The 24985-nt window shown below is 42.2% G+C and overlaps 1 protein-coding gene across 1 annotated transcript in view; it reads right to left on the bottom strand.

The window, feature by feature from the left end:
- The window catches only part of atp2a3 (ATPase sarcoplasmic/endoplasmic reticulum Ca2+ transporting 3), a 44509-nt gene extending 26519 nt beyond the window's left edge, over nucleotides 1-17990 (bottom strand). Inside the window, exons 1-5 of the mRNA XM_041050993.1 lie at nucleotides 17613-17990; nucleotides 5751-5768; nucleotides 5325-5407; nucleotides 1122-1226; nucleotides 343-481 (exon numbers count right to left, since the gene is read on the bottom strand). Of these exons, the coding sequence (XP_040906927.1) occupies nucleotides 343-481; nucleotides 1122-1226; nucleotides 5325-5407; nucleotides 5751-5768; nucleotides 17613-17730 (463 nt within the window). The 5' untranslated portion in view covers nucleotides 17731-17990. The remainder of the gene's footprint in view (nucleotides 1-342; nucleotides 482-1121; nucleotides 1227-5324; nucleotides 5408-5750; nucleotides 5769-17612) is intronic.
- Nucleotides 17991-24985: the final 6995 nt, after the last annotated feature.

The following is a 24985-nucleotide window of genomic DNA, read 5'->3' as shown; positions in this document are numbered from 1 at the left end:
ATATAAGGGGTGACCACAGCCACTTACACAAAACCTCACACATACACACACACAGACACACACACGAATAGACCCAACTGGATAACAGCCCTGGCACCTGCACATCCAGGGAAAAGACTCTTATGTAATCTAGTCTGAGATATTCCAACAGTGTTTCCAGACACATGAATGGGTGGCAAAGGCTGTGTGAGTGTGTGTGTGTCTGTGCACGTCAGTGGCAGCCGTAGCATATAGAGGCAGCTAGGTGACAACAGTCAGAGTCCCCTGGAAGTAGACAAAGCATGACAAAGCATGTCTCAACGAGTGACAAGAAGAGTTTAGTTGAGTGTAGGCACAGCTTACCTGCCACTTCCACTATGTCTCCTGGGACGATGTCTCTGGCTTTGATCCTCTGGACAGCCTTGCGGTTCATGCGGTACACCTTTCCCATCTCTGGTTCATACTCTTTCAGGGCCTCAATCGCATTCTCTGCATTGCGCTCCTATGTGGGGAGACGTGCCAGGAAATGGAAAAGATAACGTCACGCCAAGGACAATTTTAAATTATTTTAAATTTTCATTTATATCTCAGTAAATTATATTTTACAATAAATGTAGTTCAAACTCTTGCATTAACAGCTTATTCTGTTTTACTGTATCCTGAAAAAATATTCAAGCGCACTTGGCTTTGCAAGTTCTGTTTTGAAATTGAAATCCTATTTTATTTAAACACCAACGTACACTGAAATTGTGCTAATAGTTTAAACAATAATCCACTTTGTTACACTGTGTCCTAACAGCAAGCAAGTGTACACACAGAAACACAACACAACTTCTTTACTAAAGTGTTGATGGATGCCTCATCTCTATGTTTTGGCCTGACACAGACTCAACTGTTCCACTGTCAACAGCCTCATCCCACTGCTATGTGCTACTTGGACATGGTGTCAGTCTGACTATAGTGCACGGATAAAAAGACACAAAAGATGAATCCTGCAACAGCTGGTGGACTGGATCATTTTTTGACACTGTCTCCTTAGCCACTGTTAGCCCTTGTAACCATGAGAACACCAGCTGGAAAGAAACATTAGACATATGCATACACACTTTTCACAGAGACACAGGATGAAGAGTGTATCTCACCTGCCAGACCCCGATAACAGCGTTGGCAATGAGGATAAGAAGAATAACAATAGGCTCCACAAAGGCGGTGGTTGTCTCCTCTCCCTCTTCAAACAGCGCCAACACCTATATGAACATAAAGTAGGCATAACTTCAGCAGACACATATTATACACATATTATACTGCAACTCCTTAAGTAATGGTATTTGGAGGCTGCTCAGTGTGTTGCTGTAGCCGAGGTTCCCAACCTTTTTTTGTCTGATGTAGTCTGACAACCCTGTGAGATATTGTAACAGATACTGTTACAATAAATTTTTCATCTGTCAGTGTTTAGGTCAATAAAGCACATAGCGTTCAGGTGTTTAAGCTGATCAAGTGTGTAAACACTGTAACGTCTATTTTTCAAATTAGTTGAGCTACTCTACAGTCTTTCTACGTACCACCCTGGCAACTGCAGAACTACCTGTAGTTGGTGATCAAGTGTGGCTGAAGCCAGAAAAGATCAAAACTAGCACTTTAAAAAGAAAGGCTGAGAAATGACCACAGAGTCCAGACCTGTCCTCTGCAGTAAATACAGTTAGAGGCTGCAATAATAATTTTTGAAGAAATAACTGCAAGACCAAGATACTGCAGAGAACAGGACACAGTGAAAACAAAAGAAAACCTCACATTTCTCACATTCAGCAAGGTATGCCATTGCCCCCCACAACCCCAAAAGTTAACAGTGGGCATTCAAAACAAATAATATTAAAAAAAAATGCAATACTGATTAGTTTAATATGCATTTCTCTATGCATAAGTTTACAGAATCATTCAGAATTAAAGGTAAAAATAAACACACATAAAAGTAATGATAAGAACCCTAAATGTTGCCTGGAGCAGCAAGACAACGGCAAAAATGACAAGAGCAATAAAAATAAATTAAATCGTGCAGGAAATGTGATCATTGGAGAAATAAAATCATTGGGATTACACTGAATGAACTGGGCTAATTTAAAACACTGTCATTCTTATGAAGCCCAGTTTTTCTTTTTTTTTGCTGCAGCATAGATTAGTACCAGTACACCAAAGCTCCTGGATGGTAGGAAAATCACACACAAATTAACATTTGCATAAGGATTTTGTGAGATCTACTTCTTTCTGTGGTGTAGTGTCTCTTAGGATGACTGTGTACCCGAGCAGGAGCCATGAGTGGTTTGAATGGCATGACAGTCAACAGCTAAAATAGTGAGAATGACATGTTTTAATGAAAACACAGACTCTTTTACCTGTAAGACAGAGACAAGCTTTTGGAATATCTACTAAATATTAAATAACTTTCCAGATAAATATCCCTGCAGCTTTAAAATAACTTCAGGAAAGGACATTTGACATTACTATGCAGTTAACATCTCTGTCTTCAGATCTGAGAGGAGATGCAAATGATATTAGATGATGCAAAATACGTTCATGACAACATCACAGACTTAATGCTGAGATACTAAAAGTGTGTACCTCCTAAACTGCTGTCTGACCTTCTACAGGGTCTTTTAGGGATCAGTCTGTTCGGGTGATAGAAAATCATCCCGTTTGATATTCACATTTCAGCTTCACATTTCAAATTTCAGAGATGTCAGCCTAGTGGAGACGCTCATAACTCGTCACTGTGTCATTATGATTCGAACCTTCGAGAGAGATAAAATATTTTAAAATATTTATCTGTAAGAGCTAATTTCGTTTGGCCACATTAACATTCATTTGGTGTCATGTTTTTGGCAACCTAATGAATTTCACTCCCCTTTCGTAACTCCACTGTGTTAACCAGCTAGTTGCTAACTTGAGGGCAAAAAGCGTACTGTCGATTTAGAGATTTCTTTGTTGCTGTGTGCTGCAACCACAAGCAACACTGATGAGAGCAATAAGAGTGAATTAAAACAGAAAAGTTGTAAGCCAGAAAATTATAACAATGAACTGAAAGATGCTATAAAACACCTTTGAACTGAGAGAAACTACAGAGTCAGTAGCTTACTGCAACAGAGAAAACTTCCCCTGCAACACAAAAATGACCTTATGCTTATATTTCCATCATTTTATCGATGGCACGAAACTGAAGAAACTGAAATTACTGCACAACAAAGGCAGCAGAGAGAGAGAGAAAAGAAGAGAGAAAGTGGGTCTCTGGTCCGATGATCTGATGGGGCCTATCAAATGATAAAAGAGTATATTCTCCACAGAGTATTGAGCACCAGCGTGTAAGTCACGGCAGCCTGAGCCTGGTCGATAGCTCATCATTCCCCATCATTTGGGACGGTAAATCTCCCTTCTGACTGAGCCGAGAATGGAGGGCAACAATGTCAGTCCTTTCAGTTAAGGACGGTTCAAAAGACACTTCACACAATCAGCACACATTCAGAGAGCAGTCTGAATACCTAACTCCTACTTTCATGCTGTTCAAATGGAGAGATGAGTGGGATTTCATTTGGGAACTTATTGAGGGAATCTGGTGGAAATTTAACTGCTTGCTTTCTGTAATCTGAAACAAAATTAAGCTCTAATTCAGCGTTGGGTTTGGAAATCAAAGCTTCAGCACCAAAATAAACCTCTCCCTACAGCTTTAAACACTGCACTCTTCACACCCCACATGCATAACTGAACGCTGAGACACATGTCGACAGATGGCCCATTATATCTGAATGTCTCCAGAGTTTTGGAACATCGCACAGTTAGCAGCAAAATGGAAAAAAACACATTTTATTCATATCAAATTGATCATAAGGTCACCTATTGAAAAATGTATTATAAACAAAGGAGGCTTGAAATCCAATTCAACTGTCACTTGACTTTTTGAGACGCTTCCTGTACTCCCCAACATTAACTCAACTTCATGTAGTGGAAAAACAAATAAAAGATCGGCCCTCTTTCTTCCCTAAACTCAAAGGGAGGAAGTGCACTGATTGTTTCAGGTGGCTAGTGTGGTTTTCTGTGTGGCTCTGCCCCACCTAAACCTTACCAGAGAGCTGACGACCAGCTTACTGCTTCAGCAAAATGAAAAGAGATAAATGATAAATGGAGATAATAAAATGGCACAGTTATGCATGTCACTCACTGTTAAATTCTCCCACTTACTTGCTGAAAAATTTGTTGTCATATATTTCTATATATTATAAAAGTGGCCCTGACCTGTTTTGTTGGTTAACCAGCTTCACTCTTGTGTCATGCAAAGGAGGAAGGAGAGTCTAATAATCTCAATTTGAATATGTTCAGAATAACAGCCAAATGAGTCCCAGGGTTAGGGTTTAACTTTCACTGCAGTTCACTCAGCTTTAGCCACTCCCTGATTATACTGGAAACACAGAAAACTGTGAGCAAATAGAAAAGTTTAAAAGGCTATAAAGGACTATAGGAATATAACCCATCAAAAGACAAGCTCTGAAAATTGTGTGATTAAAGAAGCTGCTCTGGGGTGTAATATATTTTTGATTTCAAGTCAGATCAGGTCACAAGGAACCTTGCTTTAGTCACTGAGCTGAAACTTCTCCAGGCAACGATGACACTGTAAAGCATTAGGGTCTGTGCAGCAGTGGAACAGGGGCTGTGTTCCACTATAAACAAGCTTTTTAAAGTAAGGAAAGCCTGATTTACATAAGGAAAAGTGAGCCCACACTCCAAAGTCCTGCAGCTACAGCCCACGCCTGCACTCCGAGCCTCTCACTAACACGGGGAACAGTTAGAGAAGATAAATTGTGTCATATACATTTTTAGAGCAATTTTCCTACTTTCAGAAATAGCAACAGCAATTCCATCCCGAGACACCAGGGACGTGCTGTAATAGATGGAAAAGTTATTATGCAGTCAGGATTCCCCCACTCCACCCCTCTTCGACCTTCACCACCCTCAGATGGCAACCAGGGTCACAGTTTGCGGTGCTGCAGTGGAGGGAGTTTTGATTGATACTTTTGTTTCCAATTCAGCCGAAGTGCTCTGCCTGTTCCCCCCACTGAAACCATATCAACACTGGATGGAAAAGCCTGCTCCACATGAAAAGGGACCACAAACTAGGATGAACAGCCTTTAACAGGGGAATAAAGCTGCCTAAAGCTAATGGAGCAGTTTATTAGGTGGCAATTTCCTGACTAATGTCCAATTCGGGTCTCAAACCCCCATGAGGTTCCATATGTGGAGTCAAGATCCAGAACAAATACACTGAGAGCCACTGGCATTTTAATTAGCTGGGTCATACTTACAAAGGAGACGCAGGCAGCTAGCAGCAGGATCCTGACCAGGAGGTCTTCAAACTGCTCCACCACCAGCTCCCACAGGGACTTGCCTGAAATATGCAAAGACAATAAACCATCACACACCTTTATGTATCCTACTTTATTTAAAGTTCGAGTCTTCCTGTGTAAAGGACTGAAAGTGTGCCTTTATACTTAAAGTTCTGCATGATATGTCAACATTAGCTTTCTAGTATTCGTTTGCAGCTGCAAAGCAAGACAATCCCTGTATTTACAGAGGAGTAGTAGTGTGTGTCCATGGGTGGATAGCTGCAGTAGTGTACACTCCCAAAGTTTACCCCTCAGTCTACAAAAAAGAAAAGATCCTGGCTCAAGACACTTAATCAGGTAGTAAAGGGAGGAGGATTGCAGCTCACTGGAAAAATCAATATTTACCTTCTTCAGCCGGGAGCTCTGTGGATGTCACACCACGGCAGATATAAAGGAATCAAATTGGCGGGGCCGGCGAGAGTGGAGAGAGAGAGAAAGAGAGCGAGAGAAAAGAGGGTGGGGGGGTGAGGGGGGGTTGGAAGAGAAAGTCAAAGAGCAGTTAATACATTTGATTAACTCAGCCTGACTCTGAGATGCACGTACACATACAAATTGCTCTGCAGAATTTTCCTGCTTGGTTATGATGATTTAATGCTGCACGCAGGACGACAGCAGAGCAACACTGTTGTTTTTCAAGCCGAGAATTATTGTCTGCAGTCATACTGTTCTTGAAATGAATAACCACCAGTCTAACTCCAAGATATGCTCTAAAACAAATAATCCTTTATGGATCCTTAACTAAGGATGGTTTAAGTTTCACCCTCAGTAGCTTTTGTGTAGCTTCTAACCTACAGAATCAACTCACTGTGCAATGACTGTCTGAAATCATTGTCAACACAGATAATAAACAGATTCATAACTTAACCAAGGCTGTTGATATAGTATGATTTTTCATCTTCAGCTTTTGTAATATAATATTTAATTTAATATCATAGAAGGCTCTGAAAAACCTTTTTAAAAATTCACATTTGAGAAACTAGAAGCAATGATTTTTTTCTTTTTTAACTGATTATAAGGATAAATAATAATAATAAATTATTCTGTTTTGTTATACGTCATGATAAAGTAAGATAAAACTTTAATAATCCCTGGGGAAATTCCCAGAGTACCCAACAGTAAAGTAATCTATCTATCTGTACACATTAATGGATCTATAATTATAATCCAATAATATAATACATTGCATTAATCTGAAATTAGCCATTCTACATTCTGGGTACTTCAACTTTGGTACTTATTTTGATGCTTTTTAAGTCATTTATTAAACATGAAATAATAAACAATCATTGGTTCCGATAACAAATGAATGTTGGTTTTATAATTAGGGTTTTATAATCAACTTGAATGCATTTTGGTTTAAACTGTTAATTGCAAAAAACAAGCAATGTGAAGACCTCACTTTGGGCTCTTGCAACTTTTGTTCCTTTTCAATCAATGCTGCTTCATTTTCAATCAACTAAAAAAAATAAATGAAAGGTGAAACAATGAAAATAATCAATGGTTGGAACCCCTGTGTGAAATGACTTTCAGAATAAAGCTAACCTTTGTTAGCTTGTTCAGGAAACACTTTTCCTTAATCAGAAATGTGGTGGTCATTAACATTCATACTGCAGCCTCAGTCACTAAACAGCTTGAGTTTATTTCTCAGTCTCAGTGGTCAGCACAGACGCTGCTTCCTGTTCTAAACCCCCTTTTTTTTTGCATCAGTATGTGCATAAGCCCCCATGAAAACAAACCCATGAATAAAAATGCATCGCTCTTTTCGTTCACATCATCTTGTTAGTCTTCATCGGTCGCTTGCAAAGAGAAGCTGCATTTTATTTATTTATTTATTTATTTTTGCATTTTGAGACAAGCTGAGCATCTTAAACATTCTGATTTCATTACCAGAACACAACACCCACCAACACATGAGTCACTGGTGTGAGTAGAAAACACATCAGTCATATTCTAAAATCATTGCAATTGACAAGTACTGTTGATCAGTGTCACCATAATGAGACACAGGCGTGCTTAGTCACTGCGTTTGTCAGGTCCTCATCACGTCCAACGCAAAGCTATGACTGAACAGGCCCAATGTAACAAACAACATCCATCACATCTGAAGAGCTTGATGAGCGATGATAACACACATCTGATCGGTTTATTTTCTCCGCTCAGTTCTGTGCATCTGTCTGTCATCAAGGTCTTTGTGTTTTGTCATGATTTCTCTCTGGAAAAGTGGGTTTTCAAACATCCCAACACCACAGAATAATGCCTCTAACATATTATCATCCGTTAACCTATGTCTTATAAGGAATACTTTTTATATGCAGCATAAAGTAATGAAAGAATTTGAATTACAGCGTGCCTTACAAAATGATTGGGGAAAAGCGGCTATATTTAGGAAGCTGTGGGCTGTAACCCTAAATGACAGCAGTGTTCTCCTTTGAGCAGTGGAAACCTCGTGTCCTGCATGTTTTGACCAGACCGTGCTACACGAGTATCAAACGTGACCCTGTGGAGAGAGGGCCTGGAAAGAGGAAGGCCCATGACGTGAGCCCACAGCCTCCTTCCAAAAACAAAAACCTTGCAGGCACTCACAACTCACATTACACATGCCACTGGCAGAAATAGAAATTATTTCACATCATGACTTCTGCAGTCAAATGTGTTTTTAAGTGGTCAAGAGACAGCAAAAGCAATCAGGGAATTTTTTTTCTCCCCAAAGGAGATGAAAAAGTTTGATCATTTCAGGTGGAGTAACTTCATTCATTTGGTTTGTAATAAAACCAGGGGGAGCGAAACAGATTGAGGCTATTAAAGAACACATGAGTTCTTCAATAGGCATTAAAGCAATTTGACAATGCCTCTGGTCAAACTTGCAAATGATCTTCTGAACATTATTAGTTTTGTATAGCCTAATAGAAAACAAGCTTCCTGGGGAGGACTGAACCTCGTGCAGAGGTCACCTCACAGCTCCATGAACGACCATCCTCAGTCTGTGTAATAATAGCTGATGAGTCACTGCGAATAAACTTGCTGTCTGGAGGGTTTTCAGAGTTCAGGTTGGACACAGTTGAACTCACAGGGGACTTTTGGCTGCACTCTGCCAGCAGCAGCAGCAGAAATGTGGAGAAGTGGGTTCTGCTGTTTTCCATGCTCCACCAGTCTGACATAAGCCTGTTTCCCCATTACTGTGCCTCCCTGGTTGTATAATGTTTTTATGGCAGACAGGCTGGCTGCAGCTCGAGGGCAGGAGACAAAGACAGACTGACTGAAAGGACAAGACAGACGAAAGGGGAAAGACAGAGAGAGAGAGAAAGCGAAGGAGGGAGGGAAAGGGCTGGAGGTGTTGAACGGGGTTCCCCTGCTTCCCTCTGCCAAGGATTCCCTCACAGTCATCTGGGCTGTGTCAACCCGAGGCTTGCCCAGGCACATTCCTGAATACTGACTTCACCTCTCTCTCTCTCTCTCTCTCTCTCTCTCTCTCTCTCTCTCTCTCTCTCTCTCTCTTCTCTCTCCCTCTCCCTCTCTCTCTGTGTCCCCACAGCACCTCCCCGCCCTCCACCCCCCCCTCCACCCTCCCAGCCCAGACAATGAATAAAAGAGCTTGTTTACATGCAGCAGAAAAGTGAGCAGTGCCGAGCAGAGGGGAGACACTTCCTGGAGACAGTTGCCAACAACAGCAGGGAGCTGGTTTCTCTGTCCAGAGAGTCGGGAAGCAAAGCAGGAAACCGGCCATGTATCTATCTACACCACATACCATGTTCTGATAAAGGAGGTTTCACTGCAATCTCCTCTTCTCTGCCTAGTCTGACTGAGTACATTAACAAATTACAGCCCAGATTATTAGGACCCCCAGTAAACATCACATCTGAGTGTGGTTAAGCAGTATTAACAAGCTAGAGTTCAGGCTGTCTTGTGTAAACTACAAACACGAGAAAGGTTCAGCAGTTACCATGACAACTTGGATCACGAAGGCTCCTTGAAAAACGCGTGTTTCACGAGGTAATGTGCCAGGGTCTGTCAAAATTTACCAAGAATAACTGTTATGCAATCAGAGGGGCCTTGATACAGCACGCTCTGACTGCAGGCATCAAAAACCACACACATTCTGATGTGAACAGGCTCATTTCTGGCCTCCGCAGGCTGCTAATGTACAGTTACCATGAGTGATAGCATGCAGGCAAGCAGACACACCTCCAAATAAACAGCTAGCAGCCAGCTGGTTAAGTGTGAGCAGGGAGGCATAAGAAGAACGGGTACATGGAGGTGCAGTTGTGCTGCTTCCGTAAGTGGCTCCAGCTCCAGGATTCCCGCTCCATCCACTAACCATGAGAATGCAGAACAAGGCCTATAAATACCATGATGGTAACCCCTAATGACACAGCCTACTATAGCTTCCTATATCCGCTCACTCTCCTAATGTATTCTCCCACCGGAAAAGGTCTGAATGCATTAACCATATCAAATGTGAATTATAGATGTACCCCATTCTCCTCCCTAACCTTATTATCTGTGAGACACAGAGGGCATCACAGGTAAATGCAGAAGAGACGTCTGCAGTCTGACAAAGTCAGTGTTGTCTTCATTTACATAAATGTCAATGGAGGGCTTCCCTTCTCTGAGGAAGACATACACAACTGTGTCAAGTGGGTGAGTGTCAGCAGCTATCTTTAGGCGTCCCGCCAACCTCTGAGAAGCCACCCTGAGGATCAGAAAGCGGGCAGAGGAGGAAGTGGTACCAAGTCACTAATCTCTCCTCTGCAGCATAATGAAAGAAGGACATGGACCCCAGACATGCAGCTACTCTTCAGTCATTATCAGCCCTCTACAAGCCTCTCATACTGGATTAAAGCTGCTGTGTTCAAACACATGGATCAAACAAAGCAACAGCAATGCTAGCAGCTATCTGAGGTTGTTCTTAAGTACAAGTACAGCTAAATGCTAACGTCAGTGTCACAGTGACGATGCTAACATGCTAATGTTGAGCAGATATAGGCCTAATGTTAATCGTGATCACCATCTAAGTTTGGCGTGTCACCATGCTAGAATGTGCCAATTAGCACTAAAAACACAAAGCATAGCTGAGACTAATGGGAATGTCAATAGTTCAGCAGGTGTTTGGCAAACTGATACTGTGACCTGATGATGGTGCTGGGTGAAGAGGGATTACCAAAGTTATAACAATTCATCCTGAGGGGAACATGAATGTGTGTACACAATTTCTTGGTGATCTATCTATTAGTTGTGGAGATATTTCACTAAAAAGCACAAAGGTTAACCTGACGGTGATGCTCCAGGTAAATTTAAGGGGTCACCAAACTCATCAGGATTGATCCTCTGAGAGCTATGAACGTCTGTATTAAATGTTGTGCCAATCCATCTGGTAGATGTTGAGATATTTCACAGCATATCATTTTAATTGTCTGTTGGTGCTAAAATAGGAACCAGGATCAGCAGTCATTAGGATTCATTTTCTGGAGACCATGAATTGAATACCTGTCCAAAATTTCACAGCAATCCATCCAACAGCTGTTATATACATTTCAGTCTGGACCAAAGTAGCATTGACAGTAACATTTTCCCAACTAGGAAATAATGGTTTTATTTCAGTGAAAGGCAAATTATATTATCATGCACAGGGTGAGAAAGGACACTAGTGGAGAGGAATGAGATGTCCGACTCAATACAATTAATTTTTATTTTAGTTGCTGTGTTTGATTAACTGATCAAGCTCTAATTCTCTTCATGCAAGAGACAGAGAGAAAAAATAAAGCTGCACTGAGATCGTTTCTTTTGTGAGGCTCATCTCTGAAAGACTATCGTGTCAGAAAAGGAGAATTAGTATCAACGTGTAGATTTCATCTTTTCCGGCCAATTAAGACAGCAAATGGCATGAGATCCAGCTCAGTGGCTGCTGCAGCTGCCCATTGGTTGGACTGTTTCTGACATCATCAAGCTGTGGTCAGGGAAAAAGAGACTGGATTTTTCCTTGGGACATTGCACACAATATAGTGTGCTGAAAGCAAACTGCACAATCACTCTGTATGTATTAATTATTTTTACTATATATTTTCACAATTAGTACCAAACTGTGTCTTTCAAAAAGGCTTGTTCTTAACTACTTTATCTTAAAATCAATACATCTTGGTCAATCTGAAAAGGAAATTTCCTTGGCCACAAATATTTGCACACTACAGATGACATGAGCCACGACAAAGTGAAACTGCTGATGATTACTAAAGATAAGACAGCTGTATATATGCACTGACTGTGCATACATCTGCTCTTTACCTGCATACATACTGTGCAGCTTAATGCATGTTAGATTCAGGTTTGAATAAACACTCTGAAACACACCAAATAAGCACCTTGTGTCACATTTTACAAAACAGTACTGCATGGTGAGCGCTACTGGCAAGTTAACAGAGGAAAAGGAAAAGGGCCTGTCAACTGAGCAGGACATGCATGAGGTGATTAGCACAGAGCTGGTATCTCGTCAGGGCTCGAAGCTTCCTCTTTAAGGTCACAGCTGTGTAAAGAACCATTTTCTGAACATCTCAATAGGCTAGAGAGAAGGATGGCACCCGGCCACCCAGTAGCCAAATGGAGAAGCTAAATGCTGTGAAAAATAGTCAGCAATCCCCCTAACGGCAGCCTGAAATATCTGTGTTAACATCATTCTATTTATAGGGTTTATTCTAGGTTTAGAAACCAGAGCGACACTTCTATCCAATCAAACGCCTGCTACAGTACAACTTTACTGATCTGAGCCCTGAAGAAATTGAGGCCAATCAAACTAGTGAAATTTTAAAATGTTGGAAATGTTTTGAATAGGTTAAATATATGCACCCTACTACGACTGGGTGTATATGTCACTGTAAAAAAGGGTGTAACTTTCAAAACACACACTTTAGCACACCAAGATAAAATCACATTCCCCTATGATATGACAAAATAATACTTAAGTATAGTTCTGGTGATATTCTATATCATTAAAGAAATCCAATGAAAATACTAAATCTAACAATGAACTGATCCCACTAACAAGTATTGCCTGTGGAACCTAAGTCTGTGCCTTTGAGTTCCGCTGTTGTCCAAAAACTATTAAAACACATCAGCGAGCCACACTGTTACACTGGATGTTCCATTATCAGGCCAAACTGGGTACTGCAGTTTATTTTGAGGCAGTTTCACCAAAGAGTGCATCAGACCCACAACTGAAAATATATGTGCCATTACCCCTCTTTGAGTAACCAAACCTCAAACCACGGTGCCTGACTATTTTAATGAATTATTGATCCTTTAAAAAATAAATAAATAAATAAATAAATAAAAAGTCAAGTATATATTTGTGACCTGCTTCTCAAAAGATTATCTTCAGATGGAGCCAGTTGAGGTGGGGCTGAGTGCCACACACCGTACAGCGAAGTTGGAACATTTTAAGGGACAGACTAACGCATTCTTCATTTCAGTTTTGTTGACAATAACAAAAAACACAGAATATCCTCAGCCTTATCTTTTAAGGCAGCTGGAAGCCTGATATCTTGAATTTTGCCACCTTAGCTTAAAAAGTGGTAATACTCTGCAGTTTTATTATAAATTCTCTGCAGGGTATAGTTCTTAGAAATTAATCAAACATCTTAGGGTGTCACAAATTCTACATCTGGTTGAACTGAATAAGTACAGAGGGGGATACCAGCAAAGTGTCGACGTGAAACTTAAAATTGTGATTGGTTTGAGTTCACCATGTATAAACAATTTTTTAAAATGTATAAAGTTTGAAAAGTAAAAGAGTTTCAACATAAAAAAGTATTGGATATTATTAGTTAAACTATTGCTATTAAATAATGAATTAACCAGAAGGAAGCAAATCATTTACCATTTCCTTGCTCTGTTTTGACACTATGTTCTTTTCACTGCTACTTGTTTTCTTCGGCTAAACCTGCTCCAGTGAAGTGGAACAGGTTTATCCATCTGGTCCAAGCACATGACTTTTCTAGTATTTACTTATTTTTCCAGACACTAATAAGCAACACAAGTGTTTTTTACATACAGATCATTATACTGCACAAACAGCTCATCTCTATCTGAGTGCCTTTAGATGACCTTTATGGTATACACAGAAGGCAGACACATACTGTTCAGCATATGCTCTGTGTACACACAACCCACTCCTTGAAACACAAACACCTTTGAGTATGCATCCCCACAGTGGACCGGACTGTGCTGTAGCAGAGTGTCTGGGCTGCAGGCGGCGGTGGCGTCAACTGTGAGTTAGACCCGGGTGACTCAACATCATCTCACCATTAGGGCATGATGGTGACTGACAGATGCAGAGGTGGAAGAGAAGAAGCCAAGACAAGTGACAGGCCAGAACAGGATCACAGCTCCGCTGAAGGCAGCAGGGCAGGCACACACAGAGCCCACTAGAACAGGGAAGTGACTCAAATGACTTTTCTACAACTTAACTCTCCTTTCTCAGCCCACACAACTCCAACACTGCTCAGAGAATTCAACTCTCAGCTGGACAGTTTTCAGAAGAAGTGGCAGTAAAGTTGAAGCTGACAACCGCTGATTGAGAAGTGCTCTGCAATGTGCCACCACGAGTGTGTCAGAGTGAAGGAGGAGGAGCAGGAAACAGCAGAACGCCTCTCAAATTTCAAACGCAGGAGTGTGCAAATCAGGCCGCTTTAATGTTGAGTCGCAGAACAGGAAGAGAAACAATGCTGTGAGTGAGATCCCACTAGAGGAAGTTGTAATTATTATTTGTGGCAGAAGCCTGAGTGAAGAAAGAGCAATAACATCGCATAATTTACCAAGGATGGAATCAGCTATTGATCACTAGCAGCAATGTCAGCCACCCTTGGGTTTGCATCAGTGACAGAAAACAAAACACCTTTAGGTGCCAGAGGGTTGATGCATTTTCCCCTTTGGAAAACAAGCTGACACATGTAATAATTGAATCAACAACAAGAATTAAAATAGTTTCATGGTGGTGAAACTGACAGAATCAGCAGCTGTTGGGAAGATCGTTGTTGACACTGCTAAAAGCATTTCTACCATATTCTGCTTGTATGTCTCTAACTATGGACACGGCAACACGATGTTGCCATGACATGCATTGCGAGGCTGTTTAACCTGAATGTATTGCGCAACTGTACTCCTCTCCTGCAGGGAGTGTCAAGTGGCATTTTTACAACCTAAACGAATTTTGAAGGCTCTTCAGCTGTGCAGAGTAATTTAAAGAGTCATTTATTGAATGTGATTTGATTAATAACGTCTCTTAAGTCAACTATACTTTCATATTTTAGAGTCTGAAGAACTTCGGCTTTGATGTAGTATTTTGTCACATTAAAGCACAAAATTCTCCAAAATGTTAGAAAAGGAATCAATAAATTAACACCTCCTTCTTCCCTGGACACTCCCTCACCTGAGTGCCAGCTCCTGAGAGAATTGCTGTCTAGGCTACCCACCCTCTCCAAAAAAAAAAACAAAAAAACAGTTGATTGCTCACGGGGACAGTGTGCCCTTTCACTGACACCTTCTAAAAATGAACGAACTGTGCCTTTGAAATCGGGGTTGCGAGGGCATGGAATACAATCATCAAGCACTGCAAGATGTAACAGCACAAACATTCTTTGTGCACCCACACACACCGAGCAAGTGTGTGCGTGTGCGTGTGTGTGTGTGTGTATGTGAGAGAGTGAGAGAGGCCTGTGACTTCCTCTACTACATCAGAATTAGCTATTTCACCATGAAAGTGGTAAACTGTCTTGTAAATTGTGGCCCATGTAGCTCTCAACAGTAAATTAGCAAGATTCCTGTAGTGTGTGTGTGTGTCTGTGAACGAAGTTGCAAATAAAGGAACTGCTCGTGGACCATGAATGGAAGGTGTGAATAAAAGGTCAGCCGCCACCTTTCTGCAGCACAGGCTTTGTAGAAAAGACTGAACAGATGAGGCAGCTATGCTAATTTTCCAACATCTCGGAAAGGGATCAGAAACCCTGACGCTGGTCAGTGGGGTTTCTCTGTCACAGCACATGAAAGTGCCAACATTATGACAGGAAGCCTAGATACCACTGAAAAACAATACTTTATGTGCTTTCCTAAAACACCACGAAGAGCAAGAATCTATACAATCTATAAACCCACTGTGCCATTAAAGACAAATTAAAGGGACAGCACAGCTTTAAATTGGAATGAATGTTGCCATCAATGATAAGAGGGAAAGAAAATCCCATAACCAGGCCAGAACATGGAACCTCAAAGCAGTTTTTAATTTACAGGTCATCTATAGAAGTAATGAGACAGGACACACTCTTGTTGTACATTAATTGTTGGGTTGAGGGGACAGCTAAAAGCCAGCAGAGCAGACAGTGCTCAAATATTTCAGGAAACCAGCAGCGGTTAAACTCCCTCACCCACCCCAGATATTCCAGGGGCAAACTGAATGTGTAAAACCTCTCCGGTCCTACGGAGGAGTGTTATGTCCGAGTCAAACATGTCACACCGTCCTCCCTGCACGTCAGTGCCTCCTCCTGCACACATGTGTAACTGTGCGATGACGGTGAAATGACATTGATCATGTCATTTTCATCTCCTGTTCACCCACTCGTGTCCAAACTGAGACGAGCACTGACGCTGAGTTCAGACTCACAGTGAGGATTTTGTTTGTGGACATGTTGATTTAGGTTAATGACCCCTCTGATAATCAGATCCTGCTAACCATTACGCAGAGTGAAACACAGTGCATGCATGTCAGTGGGAGCGAGGTAATCGTACCACCCGCAAACAGCTTTGAACAGGCGCTCCCTGGAACAAAACACCGAGGCTCACACAGAGTCCTCTGCAGTCAACTACAAAGTCTGTGGTTTGTGTGCAGAGGGGAAGGAGCCGTTTAGCAGCTGTACATCACTCTGCAATGACTGCACTAAAATAGTAAACAAACCAATTCCAATTTAATGTTGTTTTTCCCCTTTTTTGGGCTTGTGGAGGAGCAGCTAGAGTGGATAACCCCAATGCAGTCAGCCCTAAAAGGGAAAAAGGGTATTCCCTCCCTCCATTTATCTGTAACATGCTCGCATAAGACAGGAAGTTCACAGCTAAAAGCGAAAGAGATGTTATCTGTGGCAAGACGTTGCTTTTTTTCCATGAAGTCATCACAAGCCCCTGGGTAGAGCGGCTGGCTGCAACAAAAGGACTTCTGTTTGACTGGCACAATGTGCTGCTCTACTCCACAGCTTGGCCACACATGCAAATGACAGGCCAGGAGGGAAAGGTGCGGTGATGTCAAGCCCGAGCTCAACACGAAAATTCATACATCAAACGCGAGCTGAGTGTAAAAGATGATGAGGACTTGGGGGGGGGGGGGGCCTAGTGTAAGAGCAGCTGCATGATCCACACTGACAGAAACTATTTTCACTTGAAAGACATCTGATAAAAGAACAATTTTACTTGCACGGTTACAGTTTTGACAGAAGTTAGAGTCTTCACCACTCTAAAAGGGTCTATTTAACACGACTTTACAGGATCACAGAGGGAAGTGGATATGTAATATGAACTGGAAAGTATAAGCCATGTGAAGAACAACTGTTGAAAGTGAAAACAGGTTGTTCGAGATTTTCTGTTTCATTATGTTCACCAACTCATCTTCTTCCACTCCAGTAGCCTGAACCTACCCTGCACTTCCTGATCCCTGTATGACAGGCTAGGGATATCATGTCTTCACACACACACACGCACACACACACCACACACACACACAGCACAGCACAGCACATACTGAGTCAATACTTGGTCAGGGAGGGCTTCAGGTTTGTTTGCGATAAGAATAAAGCTTTCTTTGGGAACTCCACCTGACATACTTTCAAACCAGGCCTGACATGATGTGACCTCAGGGGACAAGCTGAATTCAAAAAGTCGCTCTGGATGAATTATTCCGACCGATCAGAGTTTATTTGCACTGATATCTTGTCTCTCTACCTGTTAACTTTAACCAGTGCGATGCGCGCTGAATGAATTCGACACAGGCATGTGCATCAATGAATGTGCCACCTACATTTCCACTGACGGCGCGCCACGGGGAATATATTTTTACGCGCACGAACAGCCTGAGATATAGCCGCAGCAGTTGGATTTCCTGGCAAATGAATCGATACGGGCTTACAGCAGGCGCCAACCACGAACTGACATGTAAAGATAATTTATAAAACTACTCACCGTTCGGTCCATATCTCTCGAAATTGACTTTGACTTGTTCCAGAGTCAGCCCAGTGTTCTCGTTCACACCGAAGTTGTCTAAAACTTCAGTCGCCGATTTAGTGTGCGCATTTTCCATCTTGATGGACTGGGCTTAGAGGATCAGATTGAAATGCATGTAGTATCGAAATGCATGTACTGTGGCAATCGGAGGGTGTGCTGGTGAGAGGGGGGGTGGGGGGTGAAACGGCAGTAATTTCCACCGATGGACGTTCAGGGTCGATCTTGGTCGGTTTGCTCTATCACCTGTCCCCCCTGAAGAAAACCTCCGGATCCGCGGTACAGACGATGTTGTTTCTCTGTTGATCGACTGCCGCTGCTACTTCATCTCCATCGGAAGGTGTGCTGTATCTGTGCCGGGGCGGACCGCCTCTTCGCTGTTGAGCACTCCCTCCTGCGCTCCCATTGGCTGCGTGTACCTGAGCGGAGGGTTCAGCTGCCTCATGCAAACACTTCAAACATCTTTCCTTGAAACAGGATACGTAAAGCTCCGTCGATCCTTGTTACAGAGCAGGTCAATAAAGGTTATAGTTAGCGCTGTCATGTTCATTGCTCTGCACAGGGAAATTGTTTTGATGATTATAAATTTCAACAGAGGTCAGCTGCACATCAGCGCCTCTGGAGCTGCAAGGGGACACAGTGCCTTGCTCAAGGACACCATGAAATGATAGTTTTCAGTCCCTCAGCACCTAGAGTACTGCAGTTAAAGTGACACCAGTGCAGAGTTTTACAGTGTTGGTTGCATGTACTGCACCCTGTGAGTCCTTAAAGCAGCCCTGGGGCCAGTTGCACAAAGATTATGTTAACCTAGTCAATTAAGCCCCAGTTTTCTTTTTTTTCTGAAACTAGTCAGAAGCAAGTCAGACAAAAATAAGGCTGACTAATTTTAAACATAAAAAGACAGCAACTCTGCCCTCCAGGCTACTTTCCACTGCGAGGCTGTCCTCACAACTGACAACGAGGAAACATGGCTTGTAATTTGTGGTTTGTTGTAGAGTCAGCGAGGCAATAAAGTTTCTGTAGATGACATATAATCACTTGAAATATGTGTATTTTTGAATTTATACATTTGTTTCACATGTCACTGAATTATCACAAAACAGTTAAATTCTTGTGCTCAGGAGAGGTGAGCAGCTGGAACTAGTAGTTTTGTTATATAATTAATATACACTTAAGTGTACCTAATATAGAATCTGATTTATGTGAACACACACCAGGAATTGTGTTCTGGCTGCTGGTGACTCTCAAGCAATACAGACAGACAGAAAATGTACATGTTATTTTACAGACCATATGTAATATACAAGCAAAATACAGATGATATAAAAGACAAACAATAAACATGAAGTGCAAATGTGTGTGGTAGTGCTGATAACGATGATGTGCTTCACGTATGAGAATGAAATTGTGATGTCTGTATCTGAAGAAGCTGTGTCATAGCAGATGACACTGCTCAGCTATTTATGAAGTTGTGGGCCTGAGCAAAGGAGCTGCTCCTGTGTCTGGTAGTTCTGATGTAGGTTCTGTGGCGTCTGTCGGAGGGGAGGCGTTGAAAAAGAGTGTGTCCAGCCTGTGGAATCTGTAATGATTTTCCCTGCCCGTTTCCTGGTTCTTGATGAGTACAAGTCCTGGAAGGTGGACAGGGGAGCACCAGTGATTTTTTTTCCGCTGTCCTTACTGTTTGCTGCAGTCTGTTCCTGCGGCTGCACCAAACCAGACTGTGGTGGACGTGCACAGGACGGATTCAATGACTGTGGTGTAGAACTGGCTCAACAGCTCCTGTGGCAGACCATCCCTCCACAGTTGACACAGAAAGTATATCCTCTGCTTTTTGAGGTAGATGTTTTGGGCCTTTTTGAGGATGCAGTTGATGTTGGTCTCCCAGTTCAGGTCTTGGGAAATGGTAGTTCCCAGAAACTTGAAGGCCTCCATGGTTGAGACCAGACTGTGTGTCCACACACAGTCTGGACTAAAGTCCACTGTCTCCACAGCCTTGAGTTTGCTCAGTTCCAAGTTGTTCTGACTGCACCAGAGCACACCAGCCATTCAACTATTCAACATTCAGCCATTCCAGACTGATGACTGTAATGTTGTCTGAAAACTTCAGGAGTTTAACATCTGGGTCCTTAGTGCAGCTGTTGATGTAGAGGGAGAGGAGGTGTGGGGAGAGGACACATCCACTGGTGGGGCACCAGTGCTGTCTGTAGACCAGAGGTGACTTCCTCCAGTCTCACCTGCTGTTTCTGCTGGTTTCCTGCTTGTGATCCTCTGACAGATGGTGGGGAATCCAGTGAGCTGGGAGAGTTGGGAGGAGAGGATTTCTCGAATGATGGTAGTGAACACTGAACTGAGGTCCTTCAGGATCCTTGCACATGTCCCTGGGTAGTCAAGATGTTGTAGGGTGAAGTACAGTCCCATGTTGACCGTGTCATCCACTGATGTGTTTGCCCAGTAGGCAAACTGTAGGGGTCTAGCAGGTGGGTCAGCACCAGTCATTCAAAGGAGTTCACGGCTGTAGATGTCAGAGCGACAGGCCTGTGATGGCAGTTTTCTTGTAGACTGGGCTGATGGTGGAGTGTTTCACAGGAGGTGATCGGGGATAGCTCCAGGGATCTGTTGAAGATCTGCATGAAGACTGGAGTCAGTTGGACAGCACAGGCTTTAAGACATGGGAGGGGGACACCGTCTGGACACCATCAGGAATTTGAAAGTTTCGTGCAGCCAGTGGATTTACTGTGTTTGTTTCTTGTTCAGCCAAAGTCTATTTGTTAGATCTTAACATTATCAAAGTCCACATCTATGAAAGCTGTCCCTGATATCACAGGAGTTATTGCAACACTAAGAGCAGAGGGGATGATCAGAGTTTAGTTTGTATTTATGTATTGAAAGAAAAGAAAAGGAAGAAATGAGCAACATCTGAACTGCTGCATATTTTATACAAGGAGCAGATAATTGGAAGAAGGACTCAGATGTTTGTGGAGAGGAGGGTTGTAGCCAGTGTTAAGTACAATGATCACAAGAAGTAAGATGAAGGGTGAGTTTATGTTCTGCTCTCACACAGGCCACAGGTATCATAACCTGCGTAAATAAAATATTAATACTCAAGTTTTGACAGTGGTTTTGGTATGTCGGTTTACAGGATATAGCACTTTTACAAAGAGGAAAATACAAATTCAACAACAGACATACATAAGAAATAAAAACAGCAGAATATGCAATGTAAAACAACAAAATAAATATAATCCAAATATAAGAAAATATGATGCTTGTGTTGTTCTGTCACTGGTAAAATGAGCTGGACATTTTAAGCTGCATAAACGCAGCTAAACAGATCGTCTCAAACTCTGACAGCTGTGTCCCTCGCCCTTGCAGTCTTGCCAGACTGTTCTCTCAAGGAAACAACATCCTTCTGAAGTCCATTCTTGGCTGTCCTGGTATTGAGAAACAGCCTCTGAGTCCTCAGGACCAAGGTTGAATACCACTGCTTCGGATGTTTGCCAACGCAAGGGCTGACCCCAGCACAGTCCAGTTAGAGGACACTTTGCAAGTACAAATGGAATAAAACATGATTTTCAACACCATATAAATTCACCATATAAAACATATTCCAAAGCCCAGGAACTGACTAACTCTTGGAATTAGAGGTATATCCACAAATGTACAGATACAGTGACATATAGCAGAAAAATTACAACTTTGTACGGTAGTTCTGTAGTTATAATTTATTCAGAAGAACCACAAAGAGGATGAAGGAGCTACTTATTGGAAAGAGATTACCTCATGGTCTATCAATGAGAAACATGCAGTGTTGGAACAAGCTCCAGTGTTTCCCAACCTAAAGGTCCAACCCCTTGAAAGGGTCACAAGGTCAATTTTAGAGGCCATGAGATGGTTAAAGTGAGAGGAAATTAGTAAAAACAATGTAGTGGAGAAGAAATACTAACCAAGTACCTCAGAACTGTGCTTACGTATTGTACTTGAGTAACTTTTCACCACTGGAAATATGCTATTTTAAAAAGGAATAAACATACTTTCTTACATCATGCTTTCAAATTCAACTTCAGGTACTCAAGTGCAATTGTTAAAAACAACACCAGAAGTGCTCCTGTGATCTCTTTCTTTAGAGTTCAGTAGACAGAGTCGTCACAGTGGAACAATCCTCTCTCCACTCCTCCTGTTACCAAACTTTCAAAGCAATTTGACATTTTTAATCCCTCCAACAAATTACAAGCAAACATGCTTGCATCCCGGTGACTGAAATTATTCTTTTTTGTTTTAGGAATCCATAATTTATGACACACTGTTTATGCACAAAGTCACTTTCCTTGTTCCAACACACTTGCTTTGGCCCATTCCAGCAATGTGTTCCAACCAGAAATACACACAAATGCAGCAGCAGCACATCAAAAAGCTCTTTCCCTGTCACTGTAAGCACCCCAGGGAGCTCACATTCTGGTAAAATTGATCCCTCATAGCACCAGAAACAAGTGCAAGGCTACTCCCAGTGTACACAAAAGCATTATTTTGCATATCATTTACGAAGACCCCGCGGGACTTGAACTTCCTGGAAAACTGTCACTTCCTGGAAAACAGTAAAGGTGACCCGATGTGACATGAACCATAGGTGTAACCTAAACCTCCAACCACTAAAAGCAACACACATTTGTAAACAACGCCGGCCCCCTGTGCCTGCTATCAGATCAAATTCCCTCTTACCGGTTTCTAATACCCTGAAACTTTTGAGTAATACCTCACTTTGTTTTGTCCTCGTTGGCTTTTTGTGGAACTAAATCTTCACCCTTGTGGTTTCATGATAGATAAAAGTCGAGCCTGCAGCAGTCTGTTATAAACCTGTTTTTTTTATATTAGCAGAACTTTACTGTTTACAATGCTCATGTTCATTTTAATCAAGAAGGAACAGTGTACTTTAATTAACATGAGCACATGGATCCATCATATGAAAGTGCCAGATTCAGCCATACAGTCTAATTTTCATCTGCAGTCCCTGGCAGGTTGATGGCATATTAAAAACATAATGCTTCACATCTCATAAATGTAAAACTCTTTTAGAGAGTTTACTGAATTTGCCCATTCATCGTTGACTGGGGCAGAGTCAGCTAACTGCATGCAAGTAGGGAAACCAGTGTTCCAGATTTCCCTTCCATCACTTTATCCTGAGTGTAAGGTTACTGCAGCACAATCTCCCCACAGTATGCAGATGCTGAAATGGGTCTACTGTTGGAGATCACAGGCACTGGACTGGGACCTCGTTGGGCACAAAGTATAAAAGGAACAAGGTGCTCCAATTCTGTCCCCGCTCACAGCTGGTCTCCTCTCTCACAGTGAAAAAACGTGTATTTATATCTGGAGCTTACGTAACTTCCAGAACTGCTGTCTGGAGGATGGTGGCTGGCTACATGAAGTTCTTGGATGCTTAGTGTCTACAAGTGCCCTCTCACTTGCTTTGGAGGTTCTGTCTTTGCCTCTGCGTCAATATTTTCGGATCCAAAGATTTCTATTTAAAAATCCAGACCTCACTACAGCTATCCACAGATCCCCAGCAGACATTCAGGCTACAATCACAGGCTCCGCTTATTCTGCTCACTGCCCACTCGCATGCACAGTCAGTGAGATTATCGTTAGTCATCAGCAGTATCGACTTATGGCTTGAAGTTCTCTTTAAACTCGTGTGTGTGTGTGTGTGTGTGTGTGTGTGTGTGAGCATCTGTCTATCTGAGCGAGCTAAAACCTTTGCATCAGCCCTCACGGTGACATAAATTTCGAGAGAACCCCTCCGATGCCAAAGCTCTTATGAAAAGGAAATTCCCACCCCGAAGCCCCCTCTCTGGCTGGCTCCCTCTTTCCCTTCTTTCCCCTGTACACACTAGGGGACTGTGCTAGTCTCAGCGCCAGTCACACAACATTTTCCACACAGCACTGTCAGCCTTCCAATAGCATTTGCCTTCCCCTTTCACATGCAGCTTTCATTTGCATTGAGGGAAATGAGCCGTGGCCTCCCGAGCATGAAAAAATCCCTCCACCTTGCACGTGATGGATCATAAAGCTACTGTACCTCCATCTAAGACAAGACATGCTATTCTCTGTGCACCGGAACCTGAATTCAGGTTTTTGTGTTTGATATAAAGACATATTTTGAATTTGACTCTGAAGAACAGCCACTTTTTTCTTAGAGCTTGGTACATTTGAAATCACTCTGCTGCCTATACAAAAAACCAGAGTGTTGGGGACAAACAGACAGCTGCTGCTTGACCTCTGTGAGTCAAAAAAAAAACAGTCTGGAGCAGCTGTACTTGACAAGAAGGCCAAGTGGCGAGTCAAACCCATCCAGTCGCCTCACCATTAATAAACCTCTCCCTGCTTTTCCCCCTTTCTCCTTCGCCTCTTCCCTATGCTCTGCATATTTGTGAGAAAGTCATCATTTCACAGTCTGGTGCAGCAGGATGCCACACAGCCTGCCAGGAAGAGGAGGGAAATGCTTTATGTCAGGGGAGAACTGTCTGCTTTTATGCTGTCTTAATATTTTAAATGCATCTCCCAAATGATATTTAATAAAGCAGTACACGCCTTCAGTATCCAGCTGTAAGCAAGTAACAGGTTTTACACCTTTTGAGCATCAGAAAGTATATACTGTATATATGTGTAATTATACTATTGAGGATTGAAGGATAGATGGATATATGGAACACCAACCTGTCTGTGCTATCTGCCCTTGCAGGAAGCTGGAGACATACAGTAGCACCCTCCTCCTGTCTTGTGGCTGAAAGAAATTCAACATGTTTCCCAAAATCTGACCTTGTGGCTGTCAGTGTGCTGTAGAAGGCAGTGGAGGGAGTTTATGCAGCTAAGGACTTACTTTAATTATCTTAATGTGACACAGCAGCAGCAGTTTTTGATGTGAAAGATTTCAGTGTGATTTAACACTTTTAATTAGCCTTAATGAGGTAAGTTGCATTTTTGAGTTCAGTGTTTTACATAGAAAATACAGAGTTAGACTCCCTTTAACTTTTCTGTCTTCTACTGTGGGTGGTTTTCTACCACTATGGCTGGCAGTCAAGATGCCTAAAGTTCCAGTTTGAGGTTGGCTTCCTGTCAGGGTTGGTGCTTTGTGTTACAGCCTTGCTGTGCAGCAGAACTGGAGATACTGTCCTTTTTTATTCCACACATTTATCTTCCCTGACAGTCTATAAACACATCATACTGGAATACTGTCACTTCCTACTAGAAAACGACTTCCTAGAAAACATTTTTCAGTTTTCTTTTGTACAATGTCTCACAGTATGTGATGGAGAAGCAAAAGTGTGCTAATCGAAAAA

This window comes from Toxotes jaculatrix, chromosome 12 (genome assembly GCF_017976425.1).
Source record: "Toxotes jaculatrix isolate fToxJac2 chromosome 12, fToxJac2.pri, whole genome shotgun sequence".
Lineage (NCBI taxonomy): Eukaryota > Metazoa > Chordata > Actinopteri > Toxotidae > Toxotes > Toxotes jaculatrix.
This window is presented reverse-complemented; position numbering and strand designations above follow the sequence as displayed.